Below are 20,683 nucleotides of genomic sequence, written 5' to 3'. Positions count from 1 at the left end.
TATCTCAGGTTAAATTTTTATGCAAAAATATTTAATACCGCCATTTACATTCCAACGCGGAATTGTACCAGTTAGGGATTAAATTAAAGCTGAGATGTTACAACAAGTTTTCTGTACAATAACTTTAAAAAAAAATCAAAAATAAATGAGAATTAAACAACAAAGAGTGAAAAGTGCGCCAAGTAAGCCCGATCTCTTTCTACAATGCTTCCTCCATGAGGAAGCAATATCTATAGAAAAGTTATCAACTTCTTTCCCTAATAGACAATTCAATTTTATTTTTAACTCGTGTTTGTTCGCGATGTCTCTCGTGTAACGTAAATTTTCAATTTTTATTAAATTTTTTTTATATATAAAATAAAAACAAAGTTAAAACAACATTTTTATCTTTATTTCTAATACATATTTTGAGATAATATTGACTTGAAATACAGTAAATAGGTGAGTGCGTCGCTTCGTTTCAAGATTTTAATGCTCAGAAAATTGTCCATAACTTTTCTGTGATTAAAACGTATATCATAAATGTATACATTATCAAAAGTTACGATATACCTTGACCTATTGTATCAGAATACGATCAGAAAATATTTTAAAATAACAAAATGTATGTCGCTCCGCCCCGTCATCTTTCTCTGTATACAAAATATGTAGTTAATTAAATAAATATTTGAAATAAAATATATTTAATATGTGTTTAAATAGAGCTTGAAATTAGAACAAATTAAAAAATAAAGTAAAAGTATACTTATTTTTTGGTTTTTTTAATATAATTATTGTTTCAAATTGAATAATAAATTAATTAATGGTAACGGTTTTCTATTAATTATATATTGAATTAATTAACTTAATTTTTTAAATTAATATTTTATTTTAGTAGGTATTGCAGAAAAATTGGTATGAAAAGGTTTTTATTATTTTATGACAATTTAATGCAATATTCCTTTAAGTTTAAAATGAAATTTAATGGCAATATTGCAACAAACTACTGAAATATTGACAGAAAGTTGACGCAATATATAACGTATTGTGCAGTAATTTATTGAAAAAGTTTAGTCAAGAGAAAAATTTTATGCTTGATTATATTAACATAAACAAATTTTAAACGTAGTTTAAAGCCTTGAGACTATTACATAAAATACTTTAAGTTATAAGAAATGTAAAGGAACTAGTTTTTGTATAGTAAAACTGTTTTCATAACATAAAACTACTAAAGTGACACGTGATATTATTTTAAAATGGCGGGAAAAATTTTATAGCGACCGATGTATTTTTCATTATTTATAGGGCAAATATATATTTTAGTAAGAACTTTCAGAATTTTCGATTTTTGAGAAGACTGCATATAATTTATATCATAAAAACATTAAACGTGATTTTGTAATAAAATGATTTAACGCAAAAGATATCCTACTTACTTATTTTAGTATAAAGCGTTACGAAATTAATTAGACATTTAATAAACGATTTATTGCATGAGAGGTTAATTTTCAGACAACCTAAAATGAATGAAATAAAATATAGTTTGCCAAATTTATGTAAAATTATTTGGCAGCTATTCAGTTAATAGTATATACTTAAAAACTACCCCGCGGAAATTCTAAAAAGAAAGATTTTTCTTTTAAAAAATACCAGAAGAATATTACTCGCAATAATAGTTAAAAAATAATTATTTCAAATATATACTTTTATCTCATTTGATTATTTATAATAATTTTGAAAAGAAAATTTCATCATGTAGAAAAGTTTTTATACTGTGAAGGAATGAACGTTCCTTTTAAATGTCGATACCCGAGTGCGCGGTAAGAGATGAGCAATGGCGCTACTGAGCTACTGCGCTTTGAATCTAATTTTATCGGTCGCGTTCTGTGAGACAGCATGGAGTGGTAAAGTGACAGCTAATTTGGTGTAGGGGTTATGCAGTAGTCAGTGACACGGGAAAAATAGTGGGTAAAAGCATGAAAAAATTACAGACAGTAAATGAAAATCTTGTTACGTAAATCATGTGGCGAAGTGATGTCTTTCCATTACAAACTTTCAATCACAATGACAAATATATAGTATTAATATGTGAAAAATGAAGTATTAAATAAGTGAAACCTTGTGAAGAAGAAACACACTGATGTAGAAGAAGTATTGAGCTCTTATAATTAGAGAAAAGAAAGATTTTTTTTCTCTAAAAAATTATCCTTTGTAGCAACAATAATGGCGGACGAAGAAAGCAGCAACACGTGCGAAGATTCTTTGGGACCCACAGATACAAGTACTGCTTTTGCAAAAAAATTAAGGGGACGGAAAGGTGCTCTGAAGAAAAAGAATGTTTACGTCGTCAAAAATCACAGTTTTATGCCCCGATTTTTCAAGCAGCCAACATTTTGCAGTCACTGTAAAGATTTTATATGGTAAGTATCATGTCAGTATTTTAATTGACGTATATATATATAAGTAAATGTTATAAATATTAATTAAGAATGTGGATAAAGTAAAATGAATTTATAATTCATTTGACGTAAATTAGTTAGTGGAAATATCTTCTAATCATACAAGATATAGTAAAGAATGATATGTAGGTGACAAAAAATATTATTCTACATTGTTATCATAATTAAATATGAATTACAATGTGCACACATACTTTTTATACTTTTTAAATAAATATACCAAGTAAATTTATGATAAAAAAGTAATAATAAAACACGGTTGTAAATATTAAGTGCACACGAATAACCTTAACAAAAATGAATAAAAATTTTAATTTAAAATTTAGAATAGAATTAGTAGAGTAGAATGGAATAAAAAGTTACATTTGGACTTTATTTATATAAAACTAATAATTTAAATTTTTTTATATAATATAATAAAAAAGTAACTATCATAAAAAATTAAATTAATATACCCAGATAAATGTTTCGGATTGTTGTTCAATTATTTTTAATAGGTATTATTCTGAGGCATTTCAAAATTTATTTCGAGCCAATCAGTACGTGTTTTTTTGGAAAGGAAAATCAGAATTTAAAAGAATTGAAACTCAGTTTAGGAATGAAAGAGATTGATTCGGAAAGAATATTTTGTTAAGTTACATTAAAATTTAGATTCAGATAGCAACTGATTGGCTCGGAAACAAATTGCAGAATGTCTCTTAATAAGACTTATTAAAACTGATTGAAATTTAATTCAAAATTTCCGTCAAGGTACATGAAATAGAAATTATTTCTTCAATTTCGATCTCCCTTTTTTGTATTTCTACGATCACGTTTAGTCCATGTTAACAAAGATTGATGTTGACAATGACTGATAGATTTTTATAAAATTTGTTATTCGGAGGTTTTTATTGGCACTAATCACAAATTCGATGATAGTTTTTCAAAACTCAAAATGGCGGATTTAATATGGCGAACGATTTTTTTTTTTTGAATAATTGGGATGCGCTTAAAACTAGTTACTCAAGATTTTCTTATTGTCGCTGATAACAACTTTGTTTTCAGTTTTTCGAAATTTAATATAATATAATTAATTAATAATAACGAGAAACATTTTGATTTTTTTCTTTACATTAATGATGTACCCGGCTGAAAAAACTTGTACGAGAAACTGTCCAAGTTCTTATACATGTTCATAATGAACTTGTACATTTTCTTGTACATGTTCAAGTAATGTTCTTGAACAAGTTCAGCATCCAAAATTGTGACATGTTCTTGTATCAGAACTTGTACAAATTAAAAACTTTAAAGGGTGCGCAGTAGTTTTCTTAAGCCTTTAGAGCTGCGCAATAATTTTTAGTATGCATAAGTGAAGAGTCATTAATAATTCTAACTTATTTTAAATTTTTTTCAAAAACATTTTTTATTCAATTGTTCTTGTACAAGAACATAAACCTGTTCATGTAAAAGTACTTGTACATGAAACCTGCACAAAAATATGTACAAGAACATGTCCATTTTCTTGTACAAGTACATTTTCTTATCCAGGGTATTGTACAAGTTCTGGTACAAGAACATGTCTCAATTCCGGATGCTGAACTTGTTCAAGAACATTATTTGAACATGTACAAAAAATGTACAAGTTCATTCATGAACATGTACAAGAACTTCTACATTTTCTTGAACAAGTTTTTTTAGCCAAGTAAAAAAATGAAAAAGAATATGTTACACTCTAAATCTGAATCAGTGAAAATTTCACTGAATTCAAATTAGTGGCTCAGTTTTCTTTAATTCATCAGTGAAATTTCACTGGGAATCAGTAAAAACCACTGATTCTCAGTGAAATTCCACTGGTGAATTAAAGAAAACTGAGCCACTGATTTGAATTCAGTGAAATTGTCACTGATTCAGATTTAGAGTGTAGTTAAACAGTTGTAAGTACTTTAATTAATATTACTCTTTCTTATTTTTAACTGTTTTTAGAAATTAAATAAATGGACTATAAATTAAAAATTTTATGATTTTTTAAATGATTTACTGGTGCTAATTTTTCTAAATCGGAGGCATTTTATGTGTAATGTCCAAACTTGAACAGTCATTTTCTCATAAAAAGTGAAACTTGAGATAGTTATTGTTCTATATGATGGTAATATAATAAGCTTAAAAAATATTTTTTGAATTTTTTGAAAATTTGTCGGTGATAGAGAGAGGGATAATTTAAAAAAAAAAAATTTCAATATTTTTTAAATTTAACCTTGATTTTCTATAATTAAAATTAGGTTTACTATTATTACCAAAATCGATACTTTTAATTTTTAAATTTATTCTAGAAGTTTCTATACAAATAGAAATAAAAACATTAGCTTACATTTGCAGTAATTTATTTTGAAATTAAAAGTACCTCTCGATTTTGGTAACAAAGTAAATTTAATTTCCACGAGGGGAAATTTACTCAGGTAGTCCATACACGTTTTTAACTACTCTCTAAACCTGAATTAGTAAAAATGTTTACTAATTTGAATTAGTGACTCACTTTTTGCTTCAGAATTAGTAAAATTTTACTAATTATTAGTAACTTTTACTAACAATTAGTAAAATTTAACTAATTCAGAAGCAAAAAGTGAGTCACTAATTCAAATTGGTAAACATTTTTACTTATTCAGATTTAGAGAGTAGTAAATTCCCCTCGAATTTTCATCATAGTGAATCAAGATCTAATTTCAAAAATATTGAAAAACATAATTCACCAATGAAAACAGTACTAAAAAATCTATCAGATAAATATTCGATAAAATATTTTCATTACATGTGTAGAGAAAAAAAATTATAATGGAAGAAGATGTAAAGTGAAATTGATCAAAATAACTTTTAAAAAAGTCAACAAATTTTTTCTTTTATATTACAATCATGTTCGTATGTATATTCATGATTTTCTCTTTAAGATAAAGATTAGGTAATGATTTTCTCTTCAGGTACATTGAAAAAAAATATTTAGCCTCGCTGCTGTGCTAAATAAAGTATAACGTCTTTACGGCGAATATTTTTCAAAATACAAAATAATGAATCAAGTATGAAAGACGAATTTTTTCAATTTTTTTGGATTCGCTTGAAAATCTTCAAAATCCAGTATATAGTTTGCGAATTTGCAAAAAAAGAAATTCCTACTTTGATGACTTTATTAATTTTCATCTGCTTCCTGTCAAAAACTTAAGTGATAACATTTAGCGCCCTCTGTAATAAAAATATCAAACAATATTTACATTAAGAAAAAAGTTTAAACATTTCAATATAAATATTTTATTAATTAAAAACTGGCGCTGAGTATATTAGCCCCTGGTTGAGTATAATAGCCCCGGTTGACGGTAAGTTCCAATTTAGAATACTAAACATATACAAATTTACCTTTCGCATTGTAGGGCAAATATATTTTTTTTAAACATTGCAAAAATACATTTACCTTTTAACTTTTTAAAATGTTTTGTTCTTTTAAATATATTTTTTTAAAAGCAGCATTTTGTTAGTAAGGTCGCTTGTGTCATTCAAAGTCACATATATTCTTCACATATCAATATACAAATAGTGACATAATATCATGCGGATTAGACAAGCTTATAAACGTTGTTAAAAGTTTTATATATTTATTGCAGATATTTTTTTCATTTTTTGTGTAAAATTAAAATGTCAATTACCACAAATTGGTTATTATTTCCATTTAAAAAATATATACTTGTAAATGTGTGTGTAGATATATCCCGTTTTTTCACCATGATATCTCGAATAAAATATAAAAAAAATAAATAAATAAAAATGTGATAGAATTACCTATTATATTTATTAATATAATAACATAAAATTTTGTTCCTCTTTAAAATGCATTTTAATAAACAAGTTTGACAGCTCAACTAGTGAACTTGTATTAGTTCTGGTCAAGAAAATGTACAATTTTAGCTCAAGAATTTGGAACAAGTTCTTGTATTAGAACTTGTACAAGATCTTGCAGAAGAAAATATACTTGTAAAAGAAAACGTACATGTTTTTGAGCAGGTTCATGTACAAGTACTTCTACATGAATACGTTCATGTTCTTTCCTACTGTCATGTAATAAACTATATAGGATCTTATGAAAAATCATATAGAAAATTGAAACATGATTTGAAGTGGGATTCGATGTAAATTTTTATAAACGTATTCTTAAGGTATCACATCGGCACTAATCGGAGTCAAAAGTTTGTAGCTCGCATTACTACTTCCCGCACTATACTTTCGCCCTCAACTCCCTATACTCTCAGCCCATACTGTACCTACTTCTACAAATACACTCGTACACGTATACCCAACACTAGCAGCGATTGGAAGGAGTAGGAGGTTTGACAACGTCGCTATAAGTCTCGCTTTGACTACTGTGGACTACTGTCTCTCTCTAACTAATGTTTATATTTATTTATGTTTATTTATGTTTATATTTATAGAAAACTTCTGATGATATTTATGAAAATGTACTTCTCCCCCATACATTAGTCCCGTCTCCCATGCAAAATAAGCAACTTTGATTGCTAATATCTCTGGTTTCGTACGGCGAAAATTCTTCATATTTTGCAAATTTGTCAAGAATGATAATAAGAACATATGGTAAAATTTTCAAGAAAATCTATAGAAAACGGTTTTACCGATGTGATACCTTAAGTAATAAATTATGTAAATTCCTATGTGAAATCCTACAATTTTTTCTGGTCCCATTTTTTCCTTCAATTTCTTATGTCAATTTCCTTCGTGTTTTCTCATTAAAAACATACTAAAATTTATTGCTCAATCCTTAACCAGAAATTTTCCTATATCAAATCATACATCAAAACTTTTTTCGATTCTTGAATAAAAAATTATTACAAAAAATCTGCCATGAAATCATATTAAAAATCCTCACGTTGGGTCATATATATGATTGATTTGAACATAAGAAATCATATAGGATTTCATGTAGATTCTAAAATATCTATATCTAAGATTTCACATAGAATTATACAGGGTGTTCCAAAAGTATGGAAACTTGCAAATATCTCGAAAAGTACGAATTTTTGTAAAAAATGTTCAAGATAAAAGTTGTTCCAAACAAAAAGATGTACATTTTTGAAACCAAAAAATTGGGCCCAGAGCCCAATGTTGGGCCCTATAATGAAAAAAGTGGTTTTCTTAAATGAGACTACTAATTTTCAGTATCAAATTCGTAATCCCCATGAAATTCTGCGTTCAGACATGTGATATAAGTGCCCAAAATATTGAGCCCAATCTAAGATATTGGATCCAAAATTTATCAACAGATAAATAAATTTTAAAAAATCGCATCTTGGAGGGATTTTGAGATCACAGGATTAGAATTTGGAAGCTTATTTTCAAATTGAGCATAGAGCCCAATGTAAGATTCCGCTGCCCAATGTGAGGCCCACATTAAAAAAAATTAGTTGTTTAAATAAAACCCACTAATTTTCAGTATCCATTTCAGAATCGTTATGAAATTCTGGGTTTAAACTTGTAGTACAAAAGCCAAAAAATATTGGGCCCAATGTCTGGGATTGAGCTCGACATTTTTTGACAAATAAATAAATTTATTAAATCGCATCTTTTGGAGTTTTTGAGGTCACAGGATTAAAAATTCAAAGCTACTTTTCAATTTGGGCACAGAGCCCAATGTAAGATTCCGCAGCCCAATGTGAGGCCTACAGTAAAAAAATTAGTTTCCTTCCATTTCGTAATCGTTCTGAAATTCTGGGCTTAGACTTGTGGTACAAATTCCAAAAATATTTGGCCCTCACATTGGGCGGCGGAATCTTACATTGGGCTCTATGCTCAATTTGAAAATAAGCTTCCAAATTCTAATCCTGTGATCTCAAAATCCCTCCAAGATGCGATTTTTTAAAATTTATTTATCTGTTGATAAATTTTGGACTCAATATCTTGGATTGGGCCCAATATTTTGGGCACTTATACCACATGTCTGAACGCAGAATTTCATGGGGATTACGAATTCGATACTGAAAATTAGTAGTCTCATTTAAGGAAACTACTTTTTTCATTGTAGGGCCCAACATTGGGCTCCAGACCCAATTTTTTGATTTCAAAGATGTACATCTTTTTGTTTGGAACAACTTTTATCTTGAACATTTTTTACAAAAATTCGTACTTTTCGAGATATTTGCAAGTTTCCATACTTTTGGAACACCCTGTATAAAGGAAACAATATAGGATTTCATATAGGAATTTTCAGTTGGCAGACGGCAATTTATAAAAATTAAAAATTATTAAATTAAAAATCAAATAATATTACTGCAATTCATCTGAAAAGAAAAAAAATTGTTCTATATATAGGATCCTACATAAAATCCTACATAGGATCTCATGTAAGAATTAATGATATAGGAATTTATGTGGGATGTGATGTGTGGAGTTCACTGTTTTATTTGTCCATCTAAGATACCAAGTCGGAAATTATATGAGAAATTATGTAGGAAATTATATGGGAAATTACAATATAGATGTAGATCAGCATATTTCCACTCTTACGCCGCCAGATGGTGATAATTTTTTTTCTCGCAGTTGAGATCAGTCTTGAATACTATATAAAAGCTGAGACTCTAACTCAGAAGGTGTATTGCAAATTACAATTTCTTTTCTTTTCAGATGAATTGCAGTAGGGTGAATCTCTCGAAAAGGACAAATGCTGAATTAAGAAAAAAAAAAAAAAAAAGTTCAAAACCACTGTTATGACTATTGCTATGTGAAGAGAAGGACCTAAATAAGTCTCTAAAATACGTTGTTACGATCTTTATGAACATTATTGTTTAAAAAATAATTGTTTAATATAAAATAATTGTTTAATATTTTGTCACCGATACAATGATCGAATCCGTTTAAATCTTGTTACTCGAGGGTTTTTGGGGTCGCTAAACACGAATCCGGTGTTAGTTTTTCAAAATTCAAAATGACAGATCCAATATGGCGGACGACAATTTCAAAAATCAGTCCAATTTACTTGAAAATGGTTATTCGGGGGTTTTCGGGGTCGCTGATTACGAATTTAAGGTCCGTTTTTAAAAATTCAAAATGGCGGACGACAGATTTAAACATCCATCCAATTTACTTGAAAATAGTTACTCAGGGGTTTTTGGGGTCGCTGATTACGAATCTGGAATCAGTTTTAAAAAATTCAAAATGTCGGACAATTATCTTTTAAATCTATTTAATTGGCTTCAATATCGTTAATTAGGGGGTTTCAATAACGGTGAACACAAATCTGAAGGTAACCCAAGTAACCATTTTCAAGTAAATTGGATTGATTTTTGAAATTGTAGTCCGCCATATTGGATCCGCCATTTTGAATTTTGAAAAACGGACCTCAGATTCGTAATCAGCGACCCCAAAAACCTCCGAGTAACCATTTTCAGGTCAATCGGATCGATTTTTTAAATTGTTGTCCACCATATAGGTTCCGCCATTTTGAATTTTTGAAAACGGACTTCAAATTCGTAATCAGCAGACGAAAATCTTGAAGGAACGATTTCGTTTGATTTTTTTAACATTATAATTCGATAATATTACATGTTCTTTTTTTTGACATGGCCCCCTTTGACCCCCTGTAATTCCGAAAGGGGGCATATGCTCATCTTGAAATTTTGCAGGGATTATTGGGTCATCATATGTTACCATTTGGCATAAAGAAAGTTTCAAAATTCGAGGTACGAAAAAGGTGCATTTTTTTGCATGAGGCTTTATAATCGATGGATGTGACTAGCGATCACGGAGGGGAGTTTTCTTCCTTTAGGCGTAGCCAAAATTTATTGATTCTAATATAAAAATAATAAATTTTATAAAAAAAAGTAATAATAGTATTCGCGATATTTAAAAGAATATTCTAAAAATTATTAATAATATTTATTATTTATTTATCAAAAAACTAAATTTAAAGTGGTCACGGAGGGGAGTTTCTTTGTGTCGACGAACATTGCGAAACTGAAAATCTTTTTGACACTTATTGTTTTCATTTCTTTCATGATGTTGTGTACTGACCAAAACAACATCGTCACTGTAAACACTTTTGAATTCTTCATTTCTCAATTATCATTTTTTTTTTCATTTACTCATTATATTTGTAATTGGTCACGGAGGGGAGTTTACTTTGCGAACAAAACTTATTTAATTCTAGGAAAAAATATTTTACAAATATTCTGTTTTACACTTTATAAATCAATTATAAATAATGTAATTAGTAGATGTTACTAGACAAAAGATGTTTTCCTATTGCAGTATGAATGCAATAATTCTTCTTTAAATAAAACTTACTTCGCGAACGGTAACGGAGGGGAGTTTTTACACTATATAAACATGATTATATTCAATTATTTAAAATTGTCAATTTTTTTTTATAAAATCTTATTAAATTCTGTTGACTTCTATAATAAGGCCCGCAACATTTTCAATTATTATAATTATTTATTAAAAATAATGTCATGAACGTGTCATTTGTCCTTTTTGTGAGAATGACCCAGTAATATTATTTGATTTTTAATTAAATAATTTTTAATTTTTATAAATTGCCGTCTGCCAACTGAAAATTCCTATATGAAATCCTATATTGTTTCCTTTATATAATTCTATGTGAAATCTTAGATATAGATATTTCAGAATCTACATGAAATCCTATATGATTTCTTATGTTCAAATCAATCATGTATATGATCCCACGTGAGGCACAGTAATTTTCTTAAGCCTTTACAGCTGCACAATAATTTTAGCAGGCATAAGTGAAGAGTCTTAATGATTATAACTTATTAAAATCTCCAAATTTTTTTACAAATGTACTTGTATAAGGACATGAACCTGCACAAGAATATGTACAAGTTATGGTACAACAAATTCCAAATTCTTGTATCAGAACTTGTTCAATTTCATCTACTGATGAACTTATACATTTTCTTGTACAAAATCTTGTACAGAGATTTGTAGTAGGGCTTGAATAGAAACGAATTGATTGACTAACATAAAGTATACACGGAAAGAAAGTTTGTAGCAATATTTGATATTATGGTGTTACTTTTTAGTATATTTGGTTACAATTGCGGAACATTTTGGCATGATAACGATTTTCGATACTATTTTTAAGAATGATTGAGATTAAAATAAGAATATTTAATATAGTTGGAAAAAAAATTGGTATAATATTTACGAAATCTGAAATCTTTTTATTGAAACACAAAAATGTCAAATTTTAATAACCTCTTTATCAAATTTTTCTAACCAAATATTTCAAATTTCGTAATTAGAATTGTATAAAATGATATAATTATTTCAGATTTTGATATATTTGATATGAAAATTGAAAAAGAAATATCAAAGTTAACGAGATTCGACGAAATTTGCCGAAGTTGAACGTTCGGAATTGCCCGATCCTCACCGAGTGGTAACGAAGACTGACGAAGCTCTTTAGACAATCCCCTTTTTACCATTATCTTGATACAGACCTGAATTTCTTTTATATAATTAATTTCGAAGATTTTACAATAAATCAGTAAAAAAATTGTTCTTCAAAAAATAATAAAATATTTAATTATTTCCCAATAAATAATGATTTTTATTTATATTTTTAAACATGTTTTGATATAATTTCACCTTTCTCATAAGCGGTGAAAAATATGTCTGGTTAGTATATAAGAATGGTCACATCAGTTTTTCACATGAGCGTAAATTTGTATATGAAGCGTTATCCTGCGAATGTTATACGTATTATCGTTAGTATAGGTTAGGAATAAAAATAAGCCAATCGATGTAAAACAATGCGGTGTATGTGTGTGTGTGTGCATTTAAAAGTTCATATCCTCGTCTATCCTCGAGATGAAAAAGAGATAAAACTTTGGCGTAGAATCTATTGGTGTTTCTGTCGTCATCTGTCAGGACTGAACCACTTCGAATTTTTAGTATAGTTTTAATAAATTTCGAAATAATCTTTCCAAATTTTCATATAAATTTAGTAAATAACGAAGTGCGCGTCGGTTTAACTTAATTCTGGTTTTTCGTATAAATTTATCAATTTACGAAATAATAATTTCAATTTCTGGAATATATTTACTAAAAAGACTATTGGTAAAAATATACCGATTTTCGTTATCAAACCCAAATGTTCCGCGTTTGAAAAAGAGAATACTAAAATTTCCTATCAGATTTATCAAATATTGCTACTAAATTTCTTTCCGTGTATATTTAATTAAAAATTGTAGAATATTAAGGTCATGTGACTATGTTAGGTCTGTAATGTTAATTCGTCCGTAACTTTTCTCGTAAAATGCTAAATGGATTGAGATGAAATTTTGTGGAGGAATTTAAAATATGATGAAGAATGGTTGTAAAGTGCGAAAATGTTGATATATTGTTAAATAAATATAATAAAAGGCATAAAAATTGTTAGAAAATCCGATTCTCCTAACCCCACATTTTCTAACAATTTTCAAGTGTTTTATAATAATTATTTAACAATATATGAATATTTTCGCATTTTACAACAATTCCTTATCATATTTGGAACTCCTCCATAAAATTTCAATTCAATCCATTCAGTATTTTACGAGAAAAGTTACGGACAAATTAACATTACAGACCTAACAGTCACATAACCTTAATCGCGATTTTTTGTTTTTGAAAAAATTTATAATTACTTCGAAAATTTTCATGTTTGAAAAAGAAAACCTTTGATGTACTGAAAGTCGGCGTTATTTCGCTCAGAGCAAGTAAATTTGTTCAACGATTTATTTGCATCAAATTATCTTTGAACTAAAATTTGATACTTCTATTAACATATTCAACATTTGTACTTGGTAATAAAAGTATCCAACTTTAATTCAAAGCTAATTTGAAGTAGATAAATCGGTGAGCGAATTTACTCTCTTACGGTATATAAAGAACATATTTTAATAAAATTTTTTACAAGTAATCGCGATTTCTTAAAAAATCACGATTTTTGATTTTTAAACAAGTTTTTCAGCAAAACTAATTAAAGTTTTTTGTCTCAAAACCAGAGTTTAGAATTGGAAATTTACTAGACTAAATGAAAAATATTTGTCTAACATTTAGTTTTAAAAATCAAGGAACTTATGCTTAAGATAACAAAAAAATGTTCATGTTGCCTGAAAGTAACACTTGTCTTCAAAGGGTTAAGAAATTTTAATTTTTCTTTGCTTTAACTTGTCATATTAAATAATTAGAAACGCATTGATTTATAAGGAAATGAAGTATTTTGTATCAAAAAATAATTAATCCTGTATGAAGAAGCAAAACATGTTAATGATATTAACATAATCACCTAGTCTAGAAAGTTATTGAAAAGTAACTAAATATTTTCCAGATTTCATTGAAGTGTGAACGGCGAATTGTTTCTGTATGTTTGCGATAGAATAATGATCGTACTCTTAAAAATAAATGTTTACTATTACAAAGTAATATACCCATGGCTTAGCCATTCTTAGATTTGTAACATTAATCGCGTTTTTTCCGAAACCATACAAGAGAACCTACCCTAGTCCAAATGAACCCGTATAAGTAATTCATAAATTGTAAATTCGAAATAATTCTATTCGTTTTTAATGTCTTAACAATGACTACGTATTTATTTTATAAATTTTTGTGACATTTTTTTACGTTTCTAAAGTCTCAGGAAATATGAGATTTTTTTAAAAAGTGAAATACATATATTTTATTTATATTATGTCGTGTGAAAAAAACTCTGCTTGAGCCTCTACGGCATTGGGGTCCACGACAGGTGCTCACGTGAGATGATTCATGTGAGCAACTGCATGAGGGCCAACTCAGAGGTTCGCATCATCCCTATTGAAAATCCCCACATGGGAAAGCACATATAGGAATCTAGATGGGACCCTATGTCAAAAACCATGTAAATGCCCACTTCCATAAAGGATTTTAAGAAGGAATAGACATTAGAAATTTAAAACGTTGGTCTATGTATAAAACCATATGAATTCCTGTGTGGGATACTAAATGAAATTCCATATAAGTTCCTCTGTAAGAACCCTTATGAAATCCAAGGTCTAATATGAATCCACAGGGGCGCATGAATATCCCATAAAAATCATTACCTAGAATTTTCATTTGTATAGGAATTTTATTTGACAGAATTTATTTTCAGATGAATTTTCATTTTTCGAATTAGCATTTGAGTTACTCTCTTTGTAAAAGAAATTTTATTTAACATAATTTTTAGGTACGGAATTTTTATTTTAACGAATTTTTTTTATTTACCTTTTGTTTAAAAGAATTATAATTTAACCAAATTTTTAATTTATCAGGATTCTCATTCAACAGAATTTTCGTTATTCGAAATGTTTAATGTCCGAATTTTTTATTTATCGAATCTCTATTTGTTTGAATTTTTATTTACACGTATTGTTATCTGATAGAATTCTTAAGGTCATGTGACTGTTAGGTCTGCCCACACAGCACCGAAAATTTCCCGAAGAATCATTAAAGATTTAAAAGTTAATAAGTAAAATGATTTTATCACTCGGTCGATATGAAATAAAAAAACATGAAGATAGCGATCACTCCAAATCAAGGTGTGATCCGAGTCAACCTTAACTCGGAGTGATCACTATCTTCATGTTTTTTGTTTAAACGTTAATTTGGGAGTATTGAATCGCCGGGTTCAGAAAAGATTGTTTAAATATTGAAATGTCCGCTTGTGAGTAAATGTTTAACGCGAAAGTTGACTGAATATGAAAATTACATTTTTGTTAAAGGTTCAAAACGAAAGTTGACTGAATATGTAATTTACAGTTTCGTTAAAGGTTAAATGCGAAAGTTGACTTAATAAATATATGAATTGAAGTTTCGTTTTTATACTGGGCAAAAATGTTTTTTTAAATAAATTTAATTACTGTTTAAATAATAGTTGTCACATATAAAAAAGGATAAAATAATATAATTATAAGGAGAAAAAATTAAATAAGTAAACATTTAATTATTATCTTTCATTTATTGGCACGGATATATCACATATAAAAACATTTAAATAGAAGATTTCCAAATCTCACGTTTACCACGTAATTATGGTTCTCACAAAACTAAAAACAATTTAATATAAAAATATATTTCGCCAACTATAAAATTGTACGTGTTTTTTAACAAAAATTTTTTTACGCTTTCTTAAAAACAACGCACTTATATTTGGGATGATCGATGAAGGCCAACCATATAGAAGAATCTTTAAGGAGGGTGGCGGGTCAACATAACCTCAAAAACCTGTCAAAACTAAAAAATTGTTTTTAACGCAAACAAAAATATAATAAATATTAATTTGAAACAATTTTAGAAGATCTAGATTTACTCCTTTCGAAAAAAATTATTTTTATCCAAAATATTTTGTTAATAATTATTTTTTTAACATTTAGTTTTTTTTTCTTTTAAATCAGACAAAAATTGCAATTTTTAACCAATTTTTATAAACAAAAGCTGATTTTACTAAATGAAACATTCTCTCCAATTGTTACCTTTTTTATATTGTAATACGTATGTTCTTAAAATGTTATTTAATAAATAAAATTTTAATTGTTTATAACTTTTTAAGAACATACTTATTATAATATAAAAAAGGTAACAATTGTATTGTTTATAAAAATTGGTTAAAAATTGCAATTTTTGTCTGATTTAAAAGAAAAAAAACTAAATATTAAAAAAATAATTATTGACAAAATATTTTGGAAAAAAATAATTTTTGTCGAAAGGAGTAAATCTAGATCTTCTAAAATTATTGTTTGAAATTGTTACGTATAAATTTCGTAACGTATTATTAATAAATTATTAACATTATTAATAATTCATTAAAACAATACTTGAAAAAGAGGACACATTATGCAACACAGAAAACAAATAACATTGACAACAATAAATTTGTTAAATAAAATATACTTTTCCCCACTAAAAGTCAACTTAATAAAATCAGTTGACACACAAAGATCGAGGTCTTCCAAGTGTGGTCTCCGAGTGAGACAGGTGGAACAACCCCTTAGACCAGGGTTGTTTATTGTCAGTTGTTGTTTGGGAGAGAAGAGAGAGCTCAGTGTGGAGCTTGGAGTTTTTGAGACTTTCGAGTTTGAGTTTGAGTCTCTGAGTTAAGAGACTCTTTGAAACACACCTCTAGTTTTGAGGTTGTTTCCATTTGAAGTTTTATTCTGAGTTTTATCTGAGTTGTGATTTTTGAGTTGAGATTATTTAAAGTAATTATTTTTGAAAATAATAATAGTAATTATGTTTATGTTTTCTATTGAATTTTGAGATTTGTTTGCCATAATTGATTGAGATAAAGAGAATATTAAATAACTATAATAAATTGGAGAATTGAAATAACGTTTGAATTGAGTTACGAGGAATTCCAAAGGTAAATATACGAAAGAGTCAAGGTACTCTTAACAAATTACACACACAACACCCTTACACTTTCATTACATATTTTCTTTCTAATATTCCTAAACCAACTGTTCTATTAATATGGAATCTCAACCAACTCACTGAATAATAGTGAGGTAAGGAAGGGATCCACTATCTATACAATATAATTTGTCCGAAGGGCACCGTATGTTAAAGTACCAAGATCTTTTAGAGTTTTTGAAAATATCAATCTTTGATTAATATTGATAAAAACTAATTGTCTAATTTTCAAAATTCATCTTTAACAGAAATTAATATTTATTATATTTTTGTTTACGTTAAAAAACAATTTTTTAAGTTTGACAGGTTTTTGAGGTTATGTTGACCCGCCACCCTCCTTAAAGGATCCTACGCTGGAATATACATAAATTCTTGTGGGTTATTCATATAGATATTCACATGGGAACCTTTAACGAAAATGTAATTTACATATTCAGTCATATTCTTAGGACGTCTTTAAGACGCCTCAAAGACGTCTTTTGTCATAACTCAAAAAGACGTGTGCCCATTGGGCAGCCAAATTCACTGTGGTTCCTTTTAAACCACTATATTTTCACAACGACATATAGCACCATAATATTATTTAGTTTTTTAGAAACAGCAGAAAAATTAAAAAGAAATCAAATCAAAAGAAGATAAATTTTAGCAATAATTTTATTTTTTTTAATATTGGTAATGATAAATTATGATAAAATTATGATAAAATAAATAAAATTAAATAAATAAATAAAATTTTTAAATTATGATAATTATGCTTATCAAATGAAATTAATTAAGCTATTAGTCGTAAAAGTAAAGAGAAGAGAATCTTATTATATGGTTACTTTAAGAGATGATATACACCTCATAACAGTTTCATTGGCACTTGCAATGTTTAGCAATATGTACTGTTATTCGACAGATGATGCAGTTGAGTAGCCATTAAAAAAGAGGATGGATATGAAGTGATAAGCAACTTGATGAGAATCTAGGAGCCGTAACTAAGAGATAACTAATGTTCTATTTCATTTTGCATATTTTATCTTAATGAATGTAATAAGTAATTTACGTTATATATACTATTAAAAAAATAATTTTTTTACATATTACTTGAAAAATAAAATTTTCTAAAATTAGTAGAAAAATCATTTGTGGGCCCGAAACGGTCCAAACAAAAAGTTTCCAAAAAAATATTATATCATCGCATTAAGAGTTTTTGGGGTCGCTGAATACAAACTTGAGGTCAGATTTAAAACTACAAATTTAGATTCAGTGACCCCAAAAATCCCCGAGTACAAAAATTTGAACAAATCGAATCAATTTAGAAATTTTGCGCCATATTGGGTCTGCCATTTTTAATTTTTTAAATCTGATTTCAAATGTGGATTCAGCGACCCCGAAAACCCCCGAGTACCGAATTTTGAACGAATCGAATCAATTTTAAAGTTTTCTGCAATGTTGGATGTTCACATTAGGTCGACAAATTTGAATTTCTTAAATTTGACCTCAAATTTGGATTCAGAGACCCCAAAAACCCCCGAGTACCGAATTTTGAATGAATAGAATCAATTTTAAATTTTTCCGCCATACTGGGTCCGCCATTTTGAATTTTGTAAATTTGACATCAAATTCTGATTCAGCGACCCCAAACACCTTAGTATACTCATTGACACTCAGATCAAATTATGTTTAGTATTGTTTTTTCTAAGGTGGACATATATGTCCAAACTCATAAAGGTGGCTTGACTTTTTTCTGGATTCTTAAAAATCTAAATTATTATAATACTAAATATAAGTTATCATAACTTGATCACAAAAATTTCAATGAGAAAGCAAAGTGTTTATAAAATAAGCACAAAAAATTCATACTTTAACTTAGCAACGGTTTTTTGATATCTTCTTCATTGTTTCAGGGGATTTGGAAAGCAAGGTTATCAATGTCAAGGTGAGTCTTAATTATTTATTACAATAAGTTCATAAAAATTAAATTTTTTCATGCACTTGAGAAACCCATTACCAGCAGAAAAAAAGTGAAACCAATGTTTTACATTGTTGCGAAAATTGTTGACAAATTTTATCAAGTTTTAACCCTTCGTCTGTAAACGTGGTTCATTTGTGTCCCAGCCAAAACTGTTTAGTTAAATATCTTTTTAAGAAGCAATTAGAACCTGATGCTGTCTTCATCTAAAAAAAGTAACGTAAGAAAGAGTACTGACGCCCAAAGGTGAAGATCCTAGTCCTTTATTGGCAGATGCAATAAACTTAAATATTTTCGCTGGGACGGCGTGCACTCGAATAGCAGCTAAGCACCGTCACTATAATAAATTATATCTTTTATATCCAAGATTATCTTTATTTCTGGAATTAAAAAACGTTGAATGATGTAGATTGCAGAAGTGTCTTACTAAGTGCTGTCTGATAGAAAAACCACAGTGAAAACAGTACACTGTTCGTTCTTGAAGTAAAAAGCCTGAGTGCTTCCTGTACTATATAATTGTGATTTTCGGAGAAATATAAAGTCACTAAAATACTTGATTCTCACGAAGATTATTTTTCAGGTCTTCAAATTACAGGGCTTGCTGTTCTGCAATAAATAAATGCGATTTTAAATTTGCAAGAATTTAACATGATTTTTCAATAAAGTCTTCAGAAAAAAGTAATTTAGTGTTTAAAGTCCATCAGTCAGTTCCTGTTCATTAACTGAATTTCACTTGATGAATATTGTTACTCATTTGTCATACTTTTAATGGCAATGGCATCAATCATAAAATTACAATTTTTATTGTGGGTGCAAAGACAAACTGCATGTGTTCCGCAACTTCCATAAGTATATAGTGCTTGGACGCAATTCTGCAGACATACTAAAACATACAGGAAAATCTGGGTATATTTGGTTTCTTTGGATATTTAATATTGACAAAATCACTTGATGTTTATACGTTACAGGAAAAATTCTTTAATCGTTTAAAATCGATAAAATAGATTCAAATTAACAAGTTTACCTAGGCTTAATTTGAATTGAATGCTTTTAATTTTTTTTTTGAATCAATTTGCACAAGTATTGTACGATTATAACAGGAATTTATTTCGTCAGTTATAAGAGGACCTTTAATAACATTTTTGTTTATTTTAATCTTTATGAAACGAATGAAATACGCTAACACGGGTTTTAATTTAGTAAACGATTCGAAATTTTGCAAGAGAGAATATATTTCATTATCTGCAGCGATGAGCGTAACGAGAGAAGCACGACGTTCTGCTATTTTGAATATTTTTAATCCTGTAAATGGACAGTTTTCTTCGTTTTCACATAACCAATTTGGCCCGTTTTTTCAAAGTTTGTTTTCAATTATTTCGAATGGCGACAAACCACGAAATACAAAGTCGACAGGATTTTGTTCGGTTCGAATATAGTGCCAAGCGAAATTAGATGTAATTTTCTGTATCGCTGACACACAATTTGCGACAAATGTCTTTAATGCATGAGACGGAGTGTTTATCCAATACAATATGATCGTTGAATTTGACCCTTGATTTGACCAAAATATCACTTCGTTGAACTTTAGACGACGCAATGCATTGTCGTTGTCTCAAATAATTTTGTTAATAAAAGTGCTCCACAAAGTTATAATCAAGGAAGAAAAATCAATTTTAAGGGAGCAACTTGTGATTAGAACATATAAGCTGAGATAAACAATGGCCATACTTATTAACAGATCGCAAGTATATACACGCACCGTATGCTTTTTCACATACATTACAAAAACATCCCAGTAAAAAAGAAATTATTGAGCAAGCCGTTTGTTCAA

The 20,683-nt window shown here is 28.3% G+C and overlaps 1 protein-coding gene across 2 annotated transcripts in view; it reads left to right on the top strand.

Annotated features, from left to right (window-relative positions):
• Nucleotides 1-1,835: 1,835 nt before the first annotated feature.
• Nucleotides 1,836-20,683, top strand: part of LOC127279401 (protein kinase C, brain isozyme) — a 39,987-nt gene continuing 21,139 nt past the window's right edge. For both annotated transcript variants that reach the window (XM_051301734.1, XM_051301733.1), the window contains exons 1-2: nt 1,836-2,399; nt 18,788-18,819. In XM_051301734.1, coding sequence (XP_051157691.1) covers nt 2,203-2,399; nt 18,788-18,819 — 229 coding nt within the window. In that variant the 5' untranslated portion in view covers nt 1,836-2,202. The remainder of the gene's footprint in view (nt 2,400-18,787; nt 18,820-20,683) is intronic.

The sequence above is a fragment of the Leptopilina boulardi genome, unplaced genomic scaffold (assembly GCF_019393585.1).
Source record: "Leptopilina boulardi isolate dan_hultmark-lab unplaced genomic scaffold, ZJU_Lbou_2.1 LbouV2_216, whole genome shotgun sequence".
Taxonomy (NCBI): Eukaryota; Metazoa; Arthropoda; class Insecta; order Hymenoptera; family Figitidae; genus Leptopilina; species Leptopilina boulardi.
Note: the sequence above shows the minus strand (reverse complement) of the source record. Positions and strands in the feature narration are given on the sequence as shown.